The sequence below is a fragment of the Pieris napi genome, chromosome 18, assembly GCF_905475465.1.
Source record: "Pieris napi chromosome 18, ilPieNapi1.2, whole genome shotgun sequence".
Classification (NCBI taxonomy): Eukaryota; Metazoa; Arthropoda; class Insecta; order Lepidoptera; family Pieridae; genus Pieris; species Pieris napi.
The window spans coordinates 7519501-7540844 of NC_062251.1; the positions used below are offsets into that span (position 1 = coordinate 7519501).

The 21344-nt window shown below is 33.9% G+C and overlaps 2 protein-coding genes and 1 long non-coding RNA gene across 4 annotated transcripts; 2 read left to right on the forward strand and 1 right to left on the reverse strand.

Moving 5' to 3' along the window:
- The first annotated feature begins 2469 nt into the window (after positions 1-2469).
- LOC125058206 (protein ALP1-like) lies at positions 2470-12539 on the forward strand. The gene is made up of 2 exons (XM_047662247.1): positions 2470-3386; positions 11586-12539. The coding sequence occupies exons 1-2, from the start codon at positions 3112-3114 to the stop codon at positions 12490-12492; spliced, it is 1182 nt and encodes a 393-aa protein (XP_047518203.1). The 5' UTR covers positions 2470-3111; the 3' UTR covers positions 12493-12539.
- On the reverse strand, positions 3568-13021 carry LOC125058227. Its single transcript, XM_047662268.1, has 3 exons — positions 12541-13021; positions 10975-11490; positions 3568-3832 (listed from the first exon to the last, which is right to left on the reverse strand). Exons 1-3 carry the CDS (start codon positions 12713-12715, stop codon positions 3597-3599), a joined length of 927 nt encoding a protein of 308 aa, XP_047518224.1. The 5' UTR covers positions 12716-13021; the 3' UTR covers positions 3568-3596.
- On the forward strand, positions 7040-8901 carry LOC125058229. Of its 2 annotated transcripts, none has more exons than XR_007118341.1 (2): positions 7040-7770; positions 8872-8901. It is a non-coding gene; the product is annotated as an uncharacterized LOC125058229 (long non-coding RNA). The 2 variants fall into 2 exon arrangements; XR_007118342.1 differs by having other exon boundaries at positions 7040-7761.
- Positions 13022-21344: the final 8323 nt, after the last annotated feature.

Below are 21344 nucleotides of genomic sequence, written 5' to 3' on the forward strand. Positions count from 1 at the left end.
TTACTGTTTTAGTGTTTGAGGTACACCAAATGAAAACCGAAATAGAATTCACTAGCTTTATTGTCCTCTGACTTACATGGCGGTTATAGGGCGTCTGATTGATCCACGTGCAAGTGGAATTATGAAATAATGATACGTAGACAATATTACAAATACAATTGCGAAATTTCTATATAGACAATAATTACACCTCTACACTGTCACAGAATTCCCTCGCTGGTCTTCAAAGAAGAAGGGTCCGATGATTCCGTGTGCTGAAATAGCCGCCCAAACTGTCACTTTCGGCGAATGCAAAGGCTTTTGGTGTTGAAACGTGGTTTGTCTGAGGCCCAATAACGACTTATTTTGTTTATTTACGTTAATTAATAAATTATAGCCTCTTTTCGGACATGACAGTAATTCATTATTTTTCGTAGACTGTTTTTCATTCTACTGTTGCGTGTCCGTTTGCCAGGTGGCAAAAGCCTCCTCCAATCTTCTATTTATTATTGGATGGTTTCGGTCGAATTCCCCACGGGGACCAGCCGGGTCGGGGAATGTGTTTTTGTTTTGCTGTTGTTGTTTTGTTTTTTTTGTGTGATATTCCGTTTCCGGTTAGTAATTAAGTTAGGTATTTCTTTCAGACGTGGAGTAGGCTCTAATTTCTTGGTAATTCTGGAGATTTTTCTTGCCTTTGTTTGCTTGCATCCTTAAAATCAATAGGTACTTCATAGTAAAAACTTATTCATTATGTATGCTTTAAAATATCCGTCAACTTGTTCTGGAAAATTGTAGAAACATACTTTACGAGCATTCCGCTTCATGTTGTCAAATTTGGCTTGCAACTGTTTAATAGTGTTATCTGAAAGGGCATTAAATTCTGCAGGAATCGCACTCAATGCCCTTTTTTTTTGCAAATTGTTAGTACTGTCTGTCTTTTTATTAAATAATATGTGTTTATGTTTTTCTATTACATTTCTAAATCTGTCCTTCTCTTCTTTTTCAAAATTTACCGAACGTTCTCTGATAGTCAATGAGTCACGTAAATAAATACATTTCTAACTATCCTCTCAATATAATATACATACTTTGCGCACATACAATTCATGCAATATAATATTAAAATATTAGCTTTATACTTTGGCGAAAAGGTTTCCATTATTTATATTAAAATTAAACACTTTTTAAAATTAGCCTTTCGAACAAAACAATAAACATCCAATATCAAACTTGACAGAATGTTCCAAATGACATTGTTTTTATCAATATTGTTATTACTAAAAATATCCCATAAAACATTACGTCAAAATAGCGTTACGCAAACAGGCAACCCCATTAACAATGACGAACTCATTTTTTAACAATGAAGCAACGCTAACAAGTTAACAGACGTTAAAGTTCATACGTGTCTGTAAAATTTTAACGAACGTAAGTTACGATAGCAAATGGTTTGAAACAACCGGGTCTTAGACACTGTGTTGCTGTACTGGTAGACGTTATTCTTTATAAAATTCATTAAATTTGCGCAGTCTTTCTATTTTAATTTGCTGCCCCCATAATGTAATATCAAAAGTTGGAGCTTTGTGTCTTGGGTCTAGAACTAAAGTGGTACAGTAAATCCAGTTGCTCTTCTTATAATGTTTAAGCATTTTATCTCGGGCTGCTTGGAAACCTAAAATTAGCCTTTCATCCACTTCAGTTCGATTAGGTTTCTCATCTAATTGTTTTACCATGGATTCAATTTTATCAAGCAATAGATTGAATGATACAATGACTACCGGTAATGTAACATAATTTTCTCCACCAAGTTTCGTTGATAAAAGTTTAAAGTTTATTTAAAACTTATGTATTTTTTCGAGTATTTGCCATTCAGTTTCTGTGATTTGAAAATCATACAATTCGGTAACTGAAACGCATAATATGTTAATGACAGTTCTCAGTTTTAAACCAAATCCAATTATATCATGTGTGGAATTCCATTTTGTTGGACAGTCGAGTATAGGATTCAGATTTGATGGCACGCCAACTGCTTCACAAGCAGACTGGAACTTCCTCTTTAATATCTCGCGTCTTTTTATTTTACTGGAAATACTGCGTAATTTTGTAATACCTGCACGTGTGTCAGCAATATTTGGCGCATATTCTTCATCTTCCTCAGTTACGTCTTCATAGTCTTCACACGGCTGTTCTTGTTCTTTATTGTCAGTTTCACTGTGTAATGCTAAGGTCTTTAGTAAATCTTGTACACCAAGGTTCAAAATGTGAGCAAAGCACAGGAAATGTTGATTGTCTGAATCAAAATGCAGCAGTTGTTTGCCAATTTCATACATAAATTTGGTATTTGTAGTTGCGTTGTCAACCGTGATACCCTGTATTTTATCAATTATGCAATATTCCAATAAACATTCGTGGAAAATCGTTGCGATATCTAACCCAGTATGTCGACCGCACGATGGTATAAAATCATAGACTACAGATCGATACTTCCATTCATTGTCTATATAATGAATAGTGATCCCGTAGAAACTCCTACCAGCAATGGACGTCCATCCATCAATGGTAACTGACATTTTACATGAATATTGTTGTAGTCGATTTTTAACATTCGATTGTAATTATTTGAGAAATAAAGTATCTTTGAACTGAAAGTGTAAAGATTTGATAACTTACCCATTTTTTAACTTCTTTGTAGGATTTCACAAACAAAACACATTGAAATGGTAAACGTATGTCGACAGCGCAAGAGAGCCGAAACTGAATATTTTTAAATGGTGTTTACATGAATAAGTATAGTTTTAGTAGACTGGCAATCATATCAGTGAATAGGTTGTTTCTTTCTCATTCATTTGATATACGACACAAACCATTCTGATATTATTTGTTTAAATTATCAGGTCTAAACAAGAACAACATAGTTTTGTCGTACCGGTCCGGTACCGACAACCGGCGTTGACGGAGCCATTTTTTTGTCGCACCGGTACGACAGCCGGAACTAAGAGGTTTAGGCCGGGTTCCCACTACGCCGGACCGGCAGATCTGCCGAAAACCGGACACCGGACAGAGTGTTCACATTACATCGGATCCCGGAAGAAATTCAGACAGTCCTCAGTTGAATTTGGACCTGCGCGCACAATGGACGACGAAATTGTTGTGTTGTGGTGGTATCTTAATAGAAGGCAAAATAAAAGAAAACATTGGGTACACCCTATTTTACGGGAAAGATTTTCACTTGGAACATTTGAAACATTAATGGGTGAACTTAGAAGAGACGAATCAAAGTTCTTCAATTATTTTCGAATGACAGCAACCACTTTTGACGATTTACTGGGACGACTAGACATAAGAGTACGAGATACAAGTTTCAGAGAATGTATTTGCCCAGAACAAAGATTAGCCATATGTCTAAGGTAAGATTATTTTATGCACTAGATTGCGTAATAATAGTTTTGACGTAGGTACCTACTTAAGACTGTATGAATGAATGAATGTTTGCTATGTATGTTTGTTTCATGAATGTGAATATATATAATGTGTGTGTGTGGGAGGGTGTATGTATTTGATAATCATTATGAATTAAAAATGCAAACAATTATTTAAGTATTTATTTGTACTCAAACTTAAATCCCTTCAAAATCTAAGTAATCTGAGTCTTGGGAATGTATGGAACGATTACTAGATGCTGATGGCGAAGCTGGAATCGGATTCGATGTCTGAGATGAAGTTGATGGTATAGATGTTGTTGCCTGTTGATTGCTACTATTATATTGCGTAGAGTATCCAGGGTAGTGTTGATCTTGCGTAGGTATTGGCTGTTGATTGACGCTATTATGTGTGTAGTATCCAGAATACTGATCTGCCCTGCGATTCTGTAACTCACTTCACACACCCTCAGCGCTGATTTTTGCTGTCAAATCGTTCGTTTCGGTGTCATGTTACAATTTGGTATTCTGTTAAACAATAACCGCGACAAAAGCGCCGCTCAAATGAGATTGTTAACATTTGGAACTAAAATTTGGCACTGCTACACTTACGCTCCAAAATTGTTGGTATTTGGTATTCTGATACATACCATTTGACATCTCATCTCACTTAAATGTACATTTTGTACGACAATTGACAAATTAAAAGTTGCTCTTCCCTCGCTGAAATCGTCATTTACCAGTGAGTTAGCCATTTTTAGCGAAGTTAAAACTTGTTTTATGTGAAAATATTCTAACATAGGACAATCTATATGTATCTTGGGGTAAGTTTATAAAATAATATTTATCAATACAGCATTATTTTACGAAAAAAATTATATATATAAACATTAAGCTTCGTGAAATTGAACTTTGTTATTGTTACAGAAGGCCCGTTTCCACTTTTAAAGTTTAAACCTCTATTTCAAGAAATAAATGATGTAATCCATTAAAAAATACTTAATATAATATCTATAGATGGCGAAGAAAATGTAGGCACGAAACGACCAATTGGTTTCTCGGCGTTGGTTATTATCGCTTTTTTCCAATACTCAAGAAATTATATGTGATTGACGAAACCTAGAACATATGCTGCTGAGATGAACGAAGAGTCTAGTAAATACTAAATAGATGATCTAAGGTAAACATTTTGATTACTTTAGCATTAAAAATATAATTTTTATCCAAGAACCAATTTTTCGATGCAGTCTTGATCATGTCTTGTCTCCAGCAGAGATAAGTCGAACAAAAAACGATAAATAAGATAGGTAAATATTGTAATATATTTGTATTTTTCTACTATACTAAAATTATAAATCTAATAATTTCAGAGATCCCCAAATGTTCAAAATTCCTGATAGAAAAATACATTCTGCCTTTGAAGAAGAAGAATATTACATGTGTATCATACAACAAGGCCCCTGGATATAAAAAGACACAATAGTGCAGACATTTTCAAATTATTGAATTTCGACTATCCTTCAATTTATAATAAATGATAACACAGTACAATTTCGGTTCCTATATTTTTATAAAATATATTGATATAACATTAAGGTTTTGGATAAAAACATTATTCTGCTTTACACAAGTATGAAATACCATCATTACATACATGATGGTTTAAGTACTTATTAAGCTTTTTTAAATTTATCGTTCATAACTATTACTTTTTACAAACTAATTAGAAAATATATTAAAATAAATATATTTATCTACAAAATAAAGTAGATGTTATTGATTAGCTCTATGTGAGGCTGTGTTTTAATTAGTTTTTATTATACTTAAGTTTGTTTTACTGAAAGTTATTTTGTAGTGTGTTAAAAGTTTACTATAATCATTAAATTAAATGTTTAAAGTTATTATATTGTTCTTTTATTCACCTATAAAGTAACATGGCTTATATATTTTTCATTTCGGCTTAGCTATGTATTTAACTCGGTTACTACGTTTTCTATAGGCAGTCATTAAATAAGTGGTAGATTTAATTAATCATTTTATTAATATAATATTATTAGATACAAAAAAATTATTATGAAGTACACAATTATCTTAAACACGGTAATACAATTTTTCATATAAAAATCATAGTTGTCCAAACTGCATTCAAAATAGATTAGTGGTCTCGGTTTAATATCTCTTCTTAACATTTCAATAATTGGTCATTTTCTTCCTCATTCTTGACAACTACCACTGATGGCTGTAATACAATGATTATCTGTTAAAATTGTAAATAGGGAAATGTGGTAGGTCACAGTACTGACACAATAATATTGCATAGCAATTTAATTATTGTAAAGTTAAGGTAAATAATAAAAAAACTTGCATAAAACACACAAAAACTTATATATGGGATATCTTTGTATTTCTAAGTAAAGTATCTTAAAAACATGTTTGATAATATTATAACTAAGCCAAATATTATTAAAAGTTTTATGGTAACAAGGCTTAGTAATTTCGCACAGTATTTGATTCAGTACTATGAATAAAAAAAATCTTGAGCAAACCTATATTTAGACTCAAAAATCCAAATCCAAGTATGTACTTTAAAAACAATTATTTATTAATGAAACAAATCCAAGACCCATAAAGGGTATGTTTAGTTTTAAAGTGTAGTCAGCAGCAATAACTATCTTTTGATTGCTTCATTAAATAAGTTATGGCAATGTTGTTTCCAACATTTAAAATTAACGTTGATCACTTGAAATGGTATGAATTCGAGCAATTGAAAGCTTATATATTTGATCCAACATACCTAACATGATTATTTATACTTGTATTCTGAAATCTGAACAATTAAATTAAATTCAACTTGATCAGTTAAAATTAATACTTCTTATATTTCATGAATGGAATTTGAAGTTAGGAAACCTAAAAATATTTTTTTATTTGACATTTTTAACCAACAATTTCATTATTCTTTACAATGTCGCTTCGATTTAACCTATTACATTTGACTTCAAATTTGCCATCAAACAAACAAACTTTGTTAACTGTTTTACTAGTCACTACTTATTCCTATTTATTTACTATGATAGTTATTATATTTCTAAAATAGTTTTAATAGAATTCAGTTTTTATGAGTGTTAGTAAAAACATAGGTAATATTGTTGTTGTGTGTTTGACCTCTGAATCACTTAAAAAGGTTGCAATAGTAGTTTCATGGCATCTAAAAAGTACCAACACTTGCACTTACACAAATGAATAAATATATAAACACTAATTTTTCTTCTTTATAGATAGGTACCCTTTTATTTTATAATTACTCAACAAAATATTATATGAAAACATTGGTATTAACCTTGGTTACCTTTAGTAACATTTTGAAAATTTAAAACACCTATCCATCCTGTTTACTTTGTATCCGTAGCCCATTTGCTGAGAGAATCACTTTTAGCGTGACATCATCTTTTATCTTTTTGTTAAGATAATATTCTTAAATTTTTTACAATATATCCAGATGTTAGGTATCCCTTGTTTCGTGCTGAAACATAATTAATATTTTTAAGTTTCTGTCGGTTTATCTTTTTTTTTAATTCAAACGTCGACCATTTTGTTTTATTAAAAATATTTTGTTTATGTATGATGAAAATTTTGACAATTAACTCTTTTTATAAAATAATAGTTATTCCGTGAGTCCACTACGCAGTAACAGCGCTCCCTTCGTCACTGACGTAATTTTTGGAATCTCATGGTATTCTGTTAATAAATTTTACATTACGTCTTAATAAGTGGAGGGAGGTAACCTAGTGAGTTGTTGTCTATTAATATCGTGACAATTGACTCATTTTATTTTATAAAAAGAGTTAATTGTCAAAATTTTCATCATACATAAACAAAATATTTTTAATAAAACAAAAAGGTCGACGTTTGAATTAAAAAAAATATTAAAAAAAAAGATAAACCGTGAAAATATCTCAAAAATGATTTATCTGATGGAAAATAATAGAATAGCGAGGAAAATTATTAAAACCCATCTGGCAATGGGGCCGCTTAAAGGTAAGTAGTGAGTTTATTTATTAGTCAATCGTAAGTTACGTATTTTGTTTATAACTTCCAATTAAGAGTTTATATTTCGTATTTACCCGACAACTGACCAGCCGTGGTGTATATGAGCGACAGAAACTTAAAAATATTAATTATGTTTCAGCACGAAACAAGGGATACCTAACATCTGGATATATTGTAAAAAAATTAAGAATATTATCTTAACAAAAAGATAAAAGATGATGTCACGCTAAAAGTGATTCTCTCAGCAAATGGGCTACGGATTCAAAGTAAACAGGATGGATAGGTGTTTTAAATTTTCAAAATGTTACTAAAGGTAACCAAGGTTAATACCAATGTTTTCATATAATATTTTGTTGAGTAATTATAAAATAAAAGGGTACCTATCTATAAAGAAGAAAAATTAGTGTTTATATATTTATTCATTTGTGTAAGTGCAAGTGTTGGTACTTTTTAGATGCCATGAAACTACTATTGCAACCTTTTTAAGTGATTCAGAGGTCAAACACACAACAACAATATTACCTATGTTTTTACTAAAACTCATAAAAACTGAATTCTATTAAAACTATTTTAGAAATATAATAACTATCATAGTAAATAAATAGGAATAAGTAGTGACTAGTAAAACAGTTAACAAAGTTTGTTTGTTTGATGGCAAATTTGAAGTCAAATGTAATAGGTTAAATCGAAGCGACATTGTAAAGAATAATGAAATTGTTGGTTAAAAATGTCAAGTAAAAAAATATTTTTAGGTTTCCTAACTTCAAATTCCATTCATGAAATATAAGAAGTATTAATTTTAACTGATCAAGTTGAATTTAATTTAATTGTTCAGATTTCAGAATACAAGTATAAATAATCATGTTAGGTATGTTGGATCAAATATATAAGCTTTCAATTGCTCAAATTCATACCATTTCAAGTGATCAACGTTAATTTTAAATGTTGGAAACAACATTGCCATAACTTATTTAATGAAGCAATCAAAAGATAGTTATTGCTGCTGACTACACTTTAAAACTAAACATACCCTTTATGGGTCTTGGATTTGTTTCATTAATAAATAATTGTTTTTAAAGTACATACTTGGATTTGGATTTTTGAGTCTAAATATAGGTTTGCTCAAGATTTTTTTTATTCATAGTACTGAATCAAATACTGTGCGAAATTACTAAGCCTTGTTACCATAAAACTTTTAATAATATTTGGCTTAGTTATAATATTATCAAACATGTTTTTAAGATACTTTACTTAGAAATACAAAGATATCCCATATATAAGTTTTTGTGTGTTTTATGCAAGTTTTTTTATTATTTACCTTAACTTTACAATAATTAAATTGCTATGCAATATTATTGTGTCAGTACAGTGACCTACCACATTTCCCTATTTACAATTTTAACAGATAATCATTGTATTACAGCCATCAGTGGTAGTTGTCAAGAATGAGGAAGAAAATGACCAATTATTGAAATGTTAAGAAGAGATATTAAACCGAGACCACTAATCTATTTTGAATGCAGTTTGGACAACTATGATTTTTATATGAAAAATTGTATTACCGTGTTTAAGATAATTGTGTACTTCATAATAATTTTTTTGTATCTAATAATATTATATTAATAAAATGATTAATTAAATCTACCACTTATTTAATGACTGCCTATAGAAAACGTAGTAACCGAGTTAAATACATAGCTAAGCCGAAATGAAAAATATATAAGCCATGTTACTTTATAGGTGAATAAAAGAACAATATAATAACTTTAAACATTTAATTTAATGATTATAGTAAACTTTTAACACACTACAAAATAACTTTCAGTAAAACAAACTTAAGTATAATAAAAACTAATTAAAACACAGCCTCACATAGAGCTAATCAATAACATCTACTTTATTTTGTAGATAAATATATTTATTTTAATATATTTTCTAATTAGTTTGTAAAAAGTAATAGTTATGAACGATAAATTTAAAAAAGCTTAATAAGTACTTAAACCATCATGTATGTAATGATGGTATTTCATACTTGTGTAAAGCAGAATAATGTTTTTATCCAAAACCTTAATGTTATATCAATATATTTTATAAAAATATAGGAACCGAAATTGTACTGTGTTATCATTTATTATAAATTGAAGGATAGTCGAAATTCAATAATTTGAAAATGTCTGCACTATTGTGTCTTTTTATATCCAGGGGCCTTGTTGTATGATACACATGTAATATTCTTCTTCTTCAAAGGCAGAATGTATTTTTCTATCAGGAATTTTGAACATTTGGGGATCTCTGAAATGATTAGATTTATAATTTTAGTATAGTAGAAAAATACAAATATATTACAATATTTACCTATCTTATTTATCGTTTTTTGTTCGACTTATCTCTGCTGGAGACAAGACATGATCAAGACTGCATCGAAAAATTGGTTCTTGGATAAAAATCATATTTTTAATGCTAAAGTAATCAAAATGTTTACCTTAGATCATCTATTTAGTATTTACTAGACTCTTCGTTCATCTCAGCAGCATATGTTCTAGGTTTCGTCAATACCATATAATTTCTTGAGTATTGGAAAAAAGCGATAATAACCAACGCCGAGAAACCAATTGGTCGTTTCGTGCCTACATTTTCTTCGCCATCTATAGATATTATATTAAGTATTTTTTAATGGATTACATCATTTATTTCTTGAAATAGAGGTTTAAACTTTAAAAGTGGAAACGGGCCTTCTGTAACAATAACAAAGTTCAATTTCACGAAGCTTAATGTTTATATATATAATTTTTTTCGTAAAATAATGCTGTATTGATAAATATTATTTTATAAACTTACCCCAAGATACATATAGATTGTCCTATGTTAGAATATTTTCACATAAAAACAAGTTTTAACTTCGCTAAAAATGGCTAACTCACTGGTAAATGACGATTTCAGCGAGGGAAGAGCAACTTTTAATTTGACGTACAAAATGTACATTTAAATGAGATGAGATGTCAAATGGTATGTATCAGAATACCAAATACCAACAATTTTGGAGCGTAAGTGTAGCAGTGCCAAATTTTAGTTCCAAATGTGAACAATCTTATTTGAGCGGCGCTTTTGTCGCGGTTATTGTTTAACAGAATACCAAATTGTAACATGACACCGAAACGAACGATTTGACAGCAAAACTCAGCGCTGAGAGTGTGTGAAGCGAGTTACAGAATCGCAGGGCAGTTTATCTTTTTTTTAATATTATTAATTTTATTTCAAACGTCGACCATTTTGTTCTCTATTTTGTTTTATTAAAAATATTTTGTTTATGTATGATGAAAATTTTGACAATTTACTCTTTTTATAAAATAAAATGAGTCAATTGTCACGATATTAATAGACAACAACTTACTAGGTTACCTGCCTCCACTTATCAAGACGTAATGTAAAATTTCTTAACAGAATACCATGAGATTCCAAAAATTACGTCAGTGACGAAGGGAGCGCTGTTACTGCGTAGTGGACTCACGGATTAACAGTGAGTTACAGAATCGCAGGGCTGGTCCGGTTATCTGATTATATGAATCACGCCAATGTCCGTAATTTGGTCTCTCATAATTCCTACTTTTAATTTTTTGCAACATTGTCATGACGCTAGCTTGAAATTCTAAAGTCTCTTCGATAGTTAAAGTGTTCAAGATTGGTATAATGCCTTTGAAGAAAGATAGATGATGGTTTTCCTTTTCTGGGTTTATTCTGGAGTCCAAAAACTTTACCATCCTGTCATTTACCTCTTTATTATCAATTTTTTTTTTATCTTTAATTAAAGGTGAACGAAAATCTGATTCCATGCCTACTTCAGTCTCGGTTCTTGCTTTTTTTGAAACTGACTCATGTGGTGGTCGAGGTTCGGAGACTTTTTTCAAAAACATTAATTGCTCGTGATATAAATAATTTCGTGTCTTTTTGGTCGAAGATCCAGATTTAGACTCATCTTTTTGTTTCTTTACTGTCTTAAGCCACGAATCTCGTATATTATTCCATTTAGTTGAAACCTGTTTTCCTGAAATCAATAAAAAAATATCATAAAACAATACAATTTGTTTCTTGGTGACGTATAAAGTAATAATGTATTAACAAAAAATACTTTTTTTTCAGATATTTAGCTTCAGGATGTTCATTCAAAGAAATACATTACTCATACAGAGTAGGCGTTTCGACAATAAGTAAACTAATAAAAGAAATGACCCACGTCATTTGGGAAAACCTAAAGACAGATTTCCTTAAGCTGCCTGATACTGAGAGAGAATGGGAGGACATCGCTTCAGGATTCGAAAGAAAAGCCAACTTTCCTCACTGTCTTGGAGCAGTAGATGGCAAACATATCAGAATTTTGAAACCAGCCAAGAGTGGTTCTATGTTCTTTAATTACAAGGAGTATTATTCTTTTGTATTAATGGCAGTTGTCGATTCAGAGTACCGATTTATTTTTATTAGTGTGGGCTCATTTGGCAAGGAATGCGATTCTAGTATATTAAAGGATAGTACATTTTGGCAAAAGATCAATGATGGTACTTTAAATGTACCAAAGCCTAGACCGCTTCATGAAAACTTGCACGAAGAATTACCGTTTATACTTGTTGGCGATGAAGGCTTTGCTTTAACACCTAATCTCCTACGTCCATATGGAGGTACACATTTGAATACTGATAAAAAGATTTTTAACTATAGACTAAGTCGAGCAAGAAGGTATGTTGAGTGCGCTTTTGGTATTCTGGCAAATAAGTGGCGAATAATCCATCGAGCTATAGATCTCAACGTAGACACAGCAATTCAAGTAATTAAAGCTTGTGCAGTCTTACATAATTTTGTAAGAGAAAAAGATGGTATAAATTTTGAAAGTTACCAAAATATAGAACATAGACAAGAACAAGAAACTACACCCATGAATCGAAATGTGTCGAGTCGAGGTGGCCCTAATGCCAACGCTATACGGACATCATTTACTAATTATTTTGTTTCAGATATTGGTTCCGTTCCGTGGCAGGCAGCAGCTATAAAATAAAATTTATCAATGCATTTACATTTTATCAATAAAACATTAAAAACTCACCGTACTGTTTTCTTTCTTTTTCATCCAGTTCATCGAAGTTTGGTTTCAGTATTAAACATACTTCACGCCATGCTGCTAACTTTAAGTTTTTGTCTTTATAAACGTCTTCGGTCTTATCCCACAGAACAGGTCTCTCTTGGACAAGCGTAATTAAAGTTTCTGCTTGAATATCCATGCTAAACGTCTACTTTTACCAGAACATGCGAGCCGAATGACGTGAGTGGAACACGGGCGGGGCGAGGGGAGCACGAGCAGGGCGAGCGGGGGACAGATACCGGCACAAACTCGTTCACATTACTCCGGGCCCGGTCGTTCTACCGGCAATTCGTAGTGACAAAACGTTCGGTAGAAATGCCGGGCTCGGCAAAAATGCCGGACCCGGGATAATGTGAATAGCTTCATATAAATTGTACAGCCACTAGCTCTTCCGGCAGATTTACCGGCGCGGCAGATCTGCCGGTCCGGCGTAGTGGGAACCCGGCCTAAGTCTTCGAACGACTTGTTTTTTTAATAACAAATAAAAGCCACAATTTACTGAAAAAATACTATTTATTTTATTTTCAAAACTCCTTCCTTCAACTTGTGGCGGCGCGGGTTGTTACTATATAAAACTTTATACCTATTAAACTAATTATTTGTTGGAGACTCATCATCGTGTGCGCCACCACCTATAGCCCGTTCCGGAACTAGTACCTTCATAGGATTGGGACATAAAATAGGTGGGTGATGAGATATGCGTCTAGGAACTATGAGGATGGGTATATTGAGCAATCATTATTATAAAATAAGAATCCGGCGCAACCAACTTGAATACAAAACCGACAACGTTTTAAAAAGTTATGCTTTAATTGCCTGAAGCTATTTGAATATTCTTGTTTCATTTTTCTTTGCGCTTCTGATATTATTTGTCTTAATTCTATTTCATTGTTGGTTTCTTTCGCGTAAACCAGCTCTTTGAAAAATCCCCAAACAAAAAAGTCGATGGGGTTAAGATCTGGCAAACACGCAGGCCATTCGATCGGCTATGCACGCCCAATCCATCTATCTGGAAAAGTGGTATTCAAATGCTCTCTTACTTGTATTGTATAGTGACAGGGCGCGCCATCTTGTTGAAAAATCATTACTCGTCGAATATGAAGGTTCTAACAATTCACAAAGATTGTTTTGCAAAAAATTTAAATATTCCTGGCCCTTCAACCTAGCAGGTAATTCAATGGGTCCAATTAACTCTCCGTTTACCCCAGACCAAAGGTTGACACTAAAGCGCTTTTGGAGTTTGACTTGCCAAATGTGGGTTTTCGATGGTCCAGCTATGATAATTATGAAGGTTGAATACTCCATCCCTTTCGAATCGGGACTCGTCGGTCCATAGTATTTTATTAAAATAGTCAGGGTATTCTTCAGATCTTTGGATAAAAAAAAAAAATATCGCTTATTACATAATTTGTTTTTATTCATCATCATATAAAAACATAAAACAAACCTATATTATTATTATAACTATCGCTTTTGGTGACATTAATTATAAATCTGTTTGAAACATTGTCGCTCATGTGGTCGAGACCATACATTTTGTCTTCTTCTTTAATTATATGAGAAATGCAGCTACTTCATTTTTCAGGTGTGATATGTTGAAGTCCTTCTTCAGAAAGTTTTTTTACTTCTGACATTTTGAAGGTTTTGTTATTTCTTACATCATATCCTGCCTGCGCCCGTACCATCTCTATGGGATTGAGCTGGTATGGCGCAGACGTAAAACAATTATTCCATGCTGCCATCGCGTCCACAATATAATTATCGCAATATTCTTGTTTGTGGTACCGTACAATGTCTATAAGAGTAACTTTAACCATTGCTGCTTCGAATAAAATATTTTTGCTTGTATTGCCACTCTTGTATTCTAGGTTTAGTCCAAGGCATATAAGCAGCGATTCTAGTTTTCTGGAGTGGTAGGGTATTACAGACGGGGACGATGACACTGTCTGGTCAATCCATGCCTTCTTCGGTGCATGACCTTCAAGATAGTAAAAATATCAATTAATTTTTAAAAGTACAATTTAATGTGTGATGAATCCTCAATATTCGACTATTTATATTGTTCAAATACTTCTCCTTATTGTCATAGATTGGTTTGTTGGCATCAGCCATTTAATGTTGACATTTAGAGCGGGCGTACACGGCCTGCTCGAGCAGTTAACGGCTGACCGACGTACACGGACCGCTCGAGCGGTCGGCGTTGACTGCTTGAGCAGTCGGTTGTTGACTGCTCGAGCTGTTCTACCAACCGCTCGAGCAGTTGAATTTCTACCGCAGTCTAGTCATGGATTCTGACGAGGAAGCACTGCTTTTGCTGCTTCTGCTCAAGCGGAGACGACGGCGGTGACGTCAAAAGAGAAAATTTTGGGTTCATCCAATTTTGGAATTAAGAGAACAACATGGACAATTCCATCATGTGTTTATGGAACTTAGAAGTGATGAAGAAAATTTTTTCAACTATTTTAGGATGTCAGTATCTTCGTTTGATGAAATAAATAATATACTAAGGTCTAAAATTAAACGTGAAGACACAATCACGAGGAGAAGTATCCAAGCAGAAGAAAGACTAGCAGTAACATTGAGGTTCGAAAAATAAATAACAATTATTTAAATTTTTATTCATTAAAAATATTGGAAAATAATTCATCAGACATTACTGAAGATGATGAAAGGCCTTCAAATTGAGAGTTTTGGTCATCAGCCGCTGATGTAGAGGGGCCAGTCGCTGATGGAGATTTAGAGGGGCCAGTATTATAACCATATTGACCAGGGTAATCATAAGGTGAATTCTGTGATGAATATCCCCTGCTCGCAGGATATATGTGATTTGTCATCCCTTTAAAGTATTTAATTACAAGTCGTCGGAAATATCTGCGAACCTGGCTTAATGACGTCATACAAACTGGAGAGATAGCAAAAAAATTGAAGATGTAAAAATAAAAAATATTTTATTTGTGTACTTATTTTTATTGATACTCGTACCTACTTGAAATTTACAAATACTTATTATTTACATTATTTAAAATTCAAATTATTTACAAATTTACAAATAATACAAAGAAAAAGTAGAGAGGAAGAGAAAGTGGCGAAACTATTCTAGAAAAGCCTCGACACCAGACATGGTAGCGCTGTCGTTTTCGTCATTTCTATATTATCACTCAAAATGTTGTCTTCGGTTTCGCTGTCACTGTCTTCTCCTCCTAATGAAATTATTAATTCGCGTTCTTCATGTTCATATAATCTGTCATTATGCCAAAACTTATCTCTTAAGCGATCAACATGGTTGCATTCTTTTTTCCAATCTTCCGGGGTTATACTTTGGATCGCTGCCTTTGTTAACCTTTCTATATCTTTTTCTGATTGGTCAATATTTTTGTCTGCCACCCTTTGTTTCATCAAATTCCAAACATACTCAATAGGGTTGAGATCACAGTGGTAGGGTGGCAGACGTAATACCTCATGTCCATGAGCTCTAAATATTTCATCGATGAAATATACGTTCTCAGGTTTATTTCTTTGAATCAACATATACAGTTCTCTTTTAGTCATTTTGTCATCAAATTCGATGTTGTGTTCTTGCAGCCATGTTTGCATTTCGTTTTTACGTGCACTGAAATTTGGCGGCTTATTTGCCTGCTTACTGTGATAGGGCGCGTTGTCCATGACAATTATTCCGTTGGGTGGAAGGTTCGGTATCAATTTCTCTTTAATCCATTTGGTAAAATTGGACGCATCCATTTCGTCATGGTAATCACCGGTTGTTGATTTACACTTATATAGGAGCTCGGCTCCTTGTATGAAACCGTTCTCATTACCTGCGTGTACCACAATCCAGCGCTGACCAGGAGAGTGATTTATTCGGACACTGGAATCACTACTATTTTGCCAACATTTTGAGACAGTATAGTGAGAATGTATCAAGGTTTCGTCGATAAATGTAACTGGTTTTTTTTCGGCACCACGTTCGTCATTTTCTTTCAGTCGCCTTAAATATTTTGCTCTCCAGGCTGCTATTTCAGGTCTTTGCACCAAAAAATCGCGTTTTCGTTTACATTTTTTAAAGCTGTACCCCAAATCATTTATTAGTATGTTTCTTAGGGCGTCTTTTTGGCCGGGAAAGTTGAGCTCCCGTTTTGCTATTGTAAGAATCTTTTTTTAAGTAGGTATTTCTTTTCTTGTGGTATAAAAACTTTCAACCAAAGAGCGTATCGCGCATAAATCAAAATTATCTAGATCTATTTTCTTTTTGTATTTTTTACGCTTTTTCCCTGGTGTCGAGAGCTTGATAGTGTCCGTGGCAACTGAAGCTGAAGTACTAGGTTGTGGATGCTCACCATCTTCGAAGGACGTCATGTCTTCCTGAACATTCGCTGCTCGCGCTGTTTCTGTTTGTATTTTTTTTGCTTCACGTTTTATTGTCATTATTGTCGTTTTAGATAAACCAGTTGCAGCACAAGCCCTTTTTGTTGCTTGTTCAACCGGCACAGTGAAAGAGCCGTGTTTTTTTTCATTTTCAAAGAATTGGATTACTTTGAGCACTAAATTCCGCTCTGCACTATGTATAGTCCTACCCATCTTACATACAGCACTAAATAGGTAGTTTATGTAATATTTCACCAAACAGAGAAACAATAAACACTAAAATGCGATTACGAAAGCAAGAATAATACACGTGTGTCGGCGATTGCGTTGGCAACGGTACTGGATAGGCGAAAACGGGGCGGGGTGCGGGGAAGCGCCAGGGGAAGCGCATTCCAGCGAGGTTCGCAGATATTTCCGACGGCTTGTACATCCGTTATCGATGCTAGATAAAATCGGAATAAACAAACATATTTTATTTAATTAAAATGTTAAACGCGGTAAATGCTGTATCAGCAGAGCAATTCCTAGAAGCCGGCACGTTGACCATACACGTGCCACGATGTCAGCGATGTACTTTAGGGTACCGTATGTAATTGACGCGTCTAATATGGTAAGGATGATATTTATTTATATTCAGTAGACGGTGCACGGTCGTTTTCGGGATTCCAGTACGCCGTGATATTGTTCTTACAGAGGTCGAAGGGTCTTGCTGTATTTCGTCAAGCACAATGTCTTGAGTATTGATATTCGCTTGTCTTCCGGAGCTCGTACCACCAATGCCACTGCCAGGTATTCTGCCTTTCGAATAACATCTCTGGACTCCCACGAATACACGGTAATCTGGATGACGCGCATTAGGATATCTTTCTCTATAAAGGCCTGCAGCAGCACTAGCGTTGCTCCTGCATTCAACATAGATGAAGTGCATGTTGGCGTATTCTTGTCCCGTATATTCAATCCGCGGCATTTTGATTAATCGCGGAATAGCGGCCATTTCTCCGCGGAAGTTAGCTTTCACCGGAAATTGTGGTGGGATTATTGCTGTAGACTCTACTTTTCATGTATCCCCACAGGAAAAAGTCTGGTCGGGTTAAATGCGATGAAATGTTACCTCGGCGCGAAATGAGTTTTCCAGTAAACATCTCCTTTACGACTGCCAAACTCTGGTTTGATGTATGACATGTGGCGCCATCTTGTTGAAACCATGTTGCACTATTGTTCCCGTGAAATTCTGACAGCTGCGGGAAAAAGTAATTGCGTAACATGGCTATGTATCGCTCAGTTTTTACTGTTTTAGTGTTTGAGGTACACCAAATGAAAACCGAAATAAAATTCACTAGCTTTATTATCCTCTGACTTACATGGCGGTTATAGGGCGACTGATTGATCCACGTGCAAGTGGAATTATGAAATAATGATACGTAGACAATATTACAAATACAATTGCGAAATTTCTATATAGACAATAATTACACCTCTAATTATAACTAAACCCCGTAAGGTCGAATGTCACCGTTCTTTTTAGGCACTACATGTAGTGGACTGGCCCACGAACTACTCGATGGTCTGCATATCCCTAACTCCTGCATCAGTCAAATCATACCTGTGAGGTGGCAGCTTCCTTGCACGCGTATACACTGGCGGGCCTGTTGTCTCAATATGGTGATAGACGGAATGCTCTGGCACTTCCTTATAAATAGGTGGACGCGTGATTTCCTTGAATTGCTCAAGTAATTCCGCGTACGGCTGGCTACTACTAATACTCTTCACCGCTCCTATCGAGTTTACACTCTTTGATCCACAAACGTACAAATTAGTAACTAGGTCGACTAATCTATTATTATACAGGGTGTTTGGTGCATCGTTTGCCAAATCAAAATGGTGGATTGGGGGGGTCTTTATCTATTATCCCAGGCCCCACAAAGTTCTTGGGCCAACGGAATAATTAATGTCGATTTTTTAAATGTTTTCTTTAAATTATCCAATATTTGACTTTCAAAGGTAAATAAAATAAATTTTACAGTAAGTACACATAATGTTAATTTTTTCTTTATCTACAATAGTGTACCAATCCAAAAAATAAGAAATTACTTGCCAGCAGTATGTAGTTTTTTTTTATTAACTCGCAAAGTGTTAAAAAAATATTTTTTTTTAAACTAAGTTCAATTTTGAACGTTAATTAAAAAAAAACTAAAAGCGCTGATGTTCTTCGAATCATTTTAAAAACTACTCTGGACTATCACAATTCTAACAGTATTATTTATTATAAATAAAAACTTTTACTATCTCCATTAATTTTAAAACTTATGTTTAGGGTATTGCGTGGGAGGAAATTAAAAAACATAGAAAATGTAATTTTTATCATTTTTATTATTTTTTCCCTATTTAAGATTTGTAATCTTGCTCAAATTGTTGTCCCCTATTGCGAATGCACGCGCGACACCTATCTCTGACTTCGACGGTTGTCGTATGAAGATTCATTTCTTGCCGGATAGTGACAAAAGCATCTTCTATTCTCTGGGTTAACTCCTCCGTTGTCTCAACCTCCGTCGCATACACAATTGCTTTGGCTCGTCCCCAGATGTAAAAATCCAGTGGAGTTAGGTTCTGGTGAACGTGGTGGCATGCGATAGGACCATCTCTTCCAATCCACGAATTTGGGAATACATTATCCAAATGTTCTCGCACGGTTACTCTCCAGTGTGCTGGAGTCTAGGGATGAGACATACTTGCAAAATTCAATACCAGGGCTTCCAAGTACGAGTATGTAAAAATACCAGGTACGAAAACCAGGTATAAAAATACTTGAAAGTATTTGGTGGCAATCGTATCGTACAGTGTGTGTACCACAATCTTGCACGGCTTTTTATAAATGAAATCTTTCCTTCCTACTTTGTTTTGTTAATCACAGGCTTAGGACTGTCTGCTACTAATAGTGTTACGGTCATTTATCATCTAGTTGTGAAATATAGTATTTGCAGGCGTAGTTAAAAGATTTCATTTCATTTTATATATGTACAACTTTTTTTTATTATATATATATATATATATAGAATTCTCAATCATCATTTTTTATTTTGTTGGAGAAACAACAATTGCTCTAATTTTCGACTCCCGAGTCGGGATCTCCTTTCCGTCAATATGTTCCCTGCTACTGAAAATAGACGTTCGCAAGGCACGCTAGAAGCCATTGCATTTAATTTAATTTTGGCTAGTTTGGCTAAATTTGGATATATTTGCTGATTTATTCGCCACCATTCCAAAGGATTTGTGTCTGGAGACAAAACTGTGTCATCTAAATATTTTTGCGTCTCAATTATGGCTCTGCTATTGGCTGTGCCAGCTGGCCGCACATTGTGCATTTGTTTATTATAGTGTTTCCATAATAGGCTGTTAGATTTTTTCCCCTGGCTATCTGATATATTAGAAGTGGATGCTGAAGACTGATTTTTTTCATTTTCATTTATCATCGCGGTTACTAAGCCCACAATATACTTTTTAGTGCTGTCTGCAACATTTTCGTTCTCAAAGTATAACTTGTATCTCGGGTCTAAAAACATAGCGACGGTATAAGTTCGGCTTTGTTCCAAATTAGAAAACCGCGTGCCTATTTCTGAAAGCAGATCCTGTCGACACATTTCCACTTCATCAGGAAAAATGTCAATATTATTTTCTTGCCGATATGTCTGACTTGCGATTTCTTTGAGAGCGTTGGTAAGACCAATCGTTAAGGGGATAACCGAGCTTCCACTAACATACTTCTGTCCGCTCATCTCTCTTGTCACTTCTTCACATGGTTGTAACACTACTACCAAAGACTGGCAAATGTCCCATTCATATGTAGTAAGATTAATCAAATTGCCAGTGTCTAAATTACTCAAAGCACATTTGATTTCGTCTTTCAGTTCGACAAACCTCTCTATCATGTAAAATGTGGAGTTCCACCTTGTAGCGACATCTTGAATTGGCCTCTTCACTACTTTATTGGCCTGCTCCTGGTACTTTTTTAATTTATTCCAGGCTAAATTACTTCTTTTGAAGTAGGATACTATGGCTTTTACTTTGCCTATTATGCTATTTACGTTTGAGTGGGATAACACTTTTTGTACTGCTAGGTTAAGTGTGTGTGCATAACAGCCAAAATGTCTCCATTCTAATTGAAGTATGGCATTTTTTATATTAGCCCCGTTGTCCGACACTACAAGGAGGACCTTATCTAAAATGTTCCAATCTTGAGCCACATTTCTTAATTCTTGTGCTATATGAAGTGCCGTGTGACTGCTCTCAAATACTTTACATTCCAGTAAAACCGACTGAAGGATAAAATTTTTATCTACGTAATGACCCGTAACGGCTAGGTAAGAATCATTATTTCGTGACGTCCACATATCGGTCGTTAAACATAC

Coding starts and splice junctions, on each gene's coding strand:
- LOC125058227 (XM_047662268.1), bottom strand. CDS start 12,715: ATGGATATTCAAGCAGAAACTTTAATTACGCTTGTCCAAGAGAGACCT. Junction 11,491..12,540: donor AAAAGAAAGAAAACAGTACG/GTGAGTTTTTAA, acceptor TATTGATTTCAG/GAAAACAGGTTTCAACTAAA. Junction 3,833..10,974: donor CGGACCAGCCCTGCGATTCT/GTAACTCACTGT, acceptor ATCGCAGGGCAG/ATCAGTATTCTGGATACTAC.
- LOC125058206 (XM_047662247.1), top strand. CDS start 3,112: ATGGACGACGAAATTGTTGTGTTGTGGTGGTATCTTAATAGAAGGCAA. Junction 3,387..11,585: donor AGATTAGCCATATGTCTAAG/GTAAGATTATTT, acceptor CTTTTTTTTCAG/ATATTTAGCTTCAGGATGTT.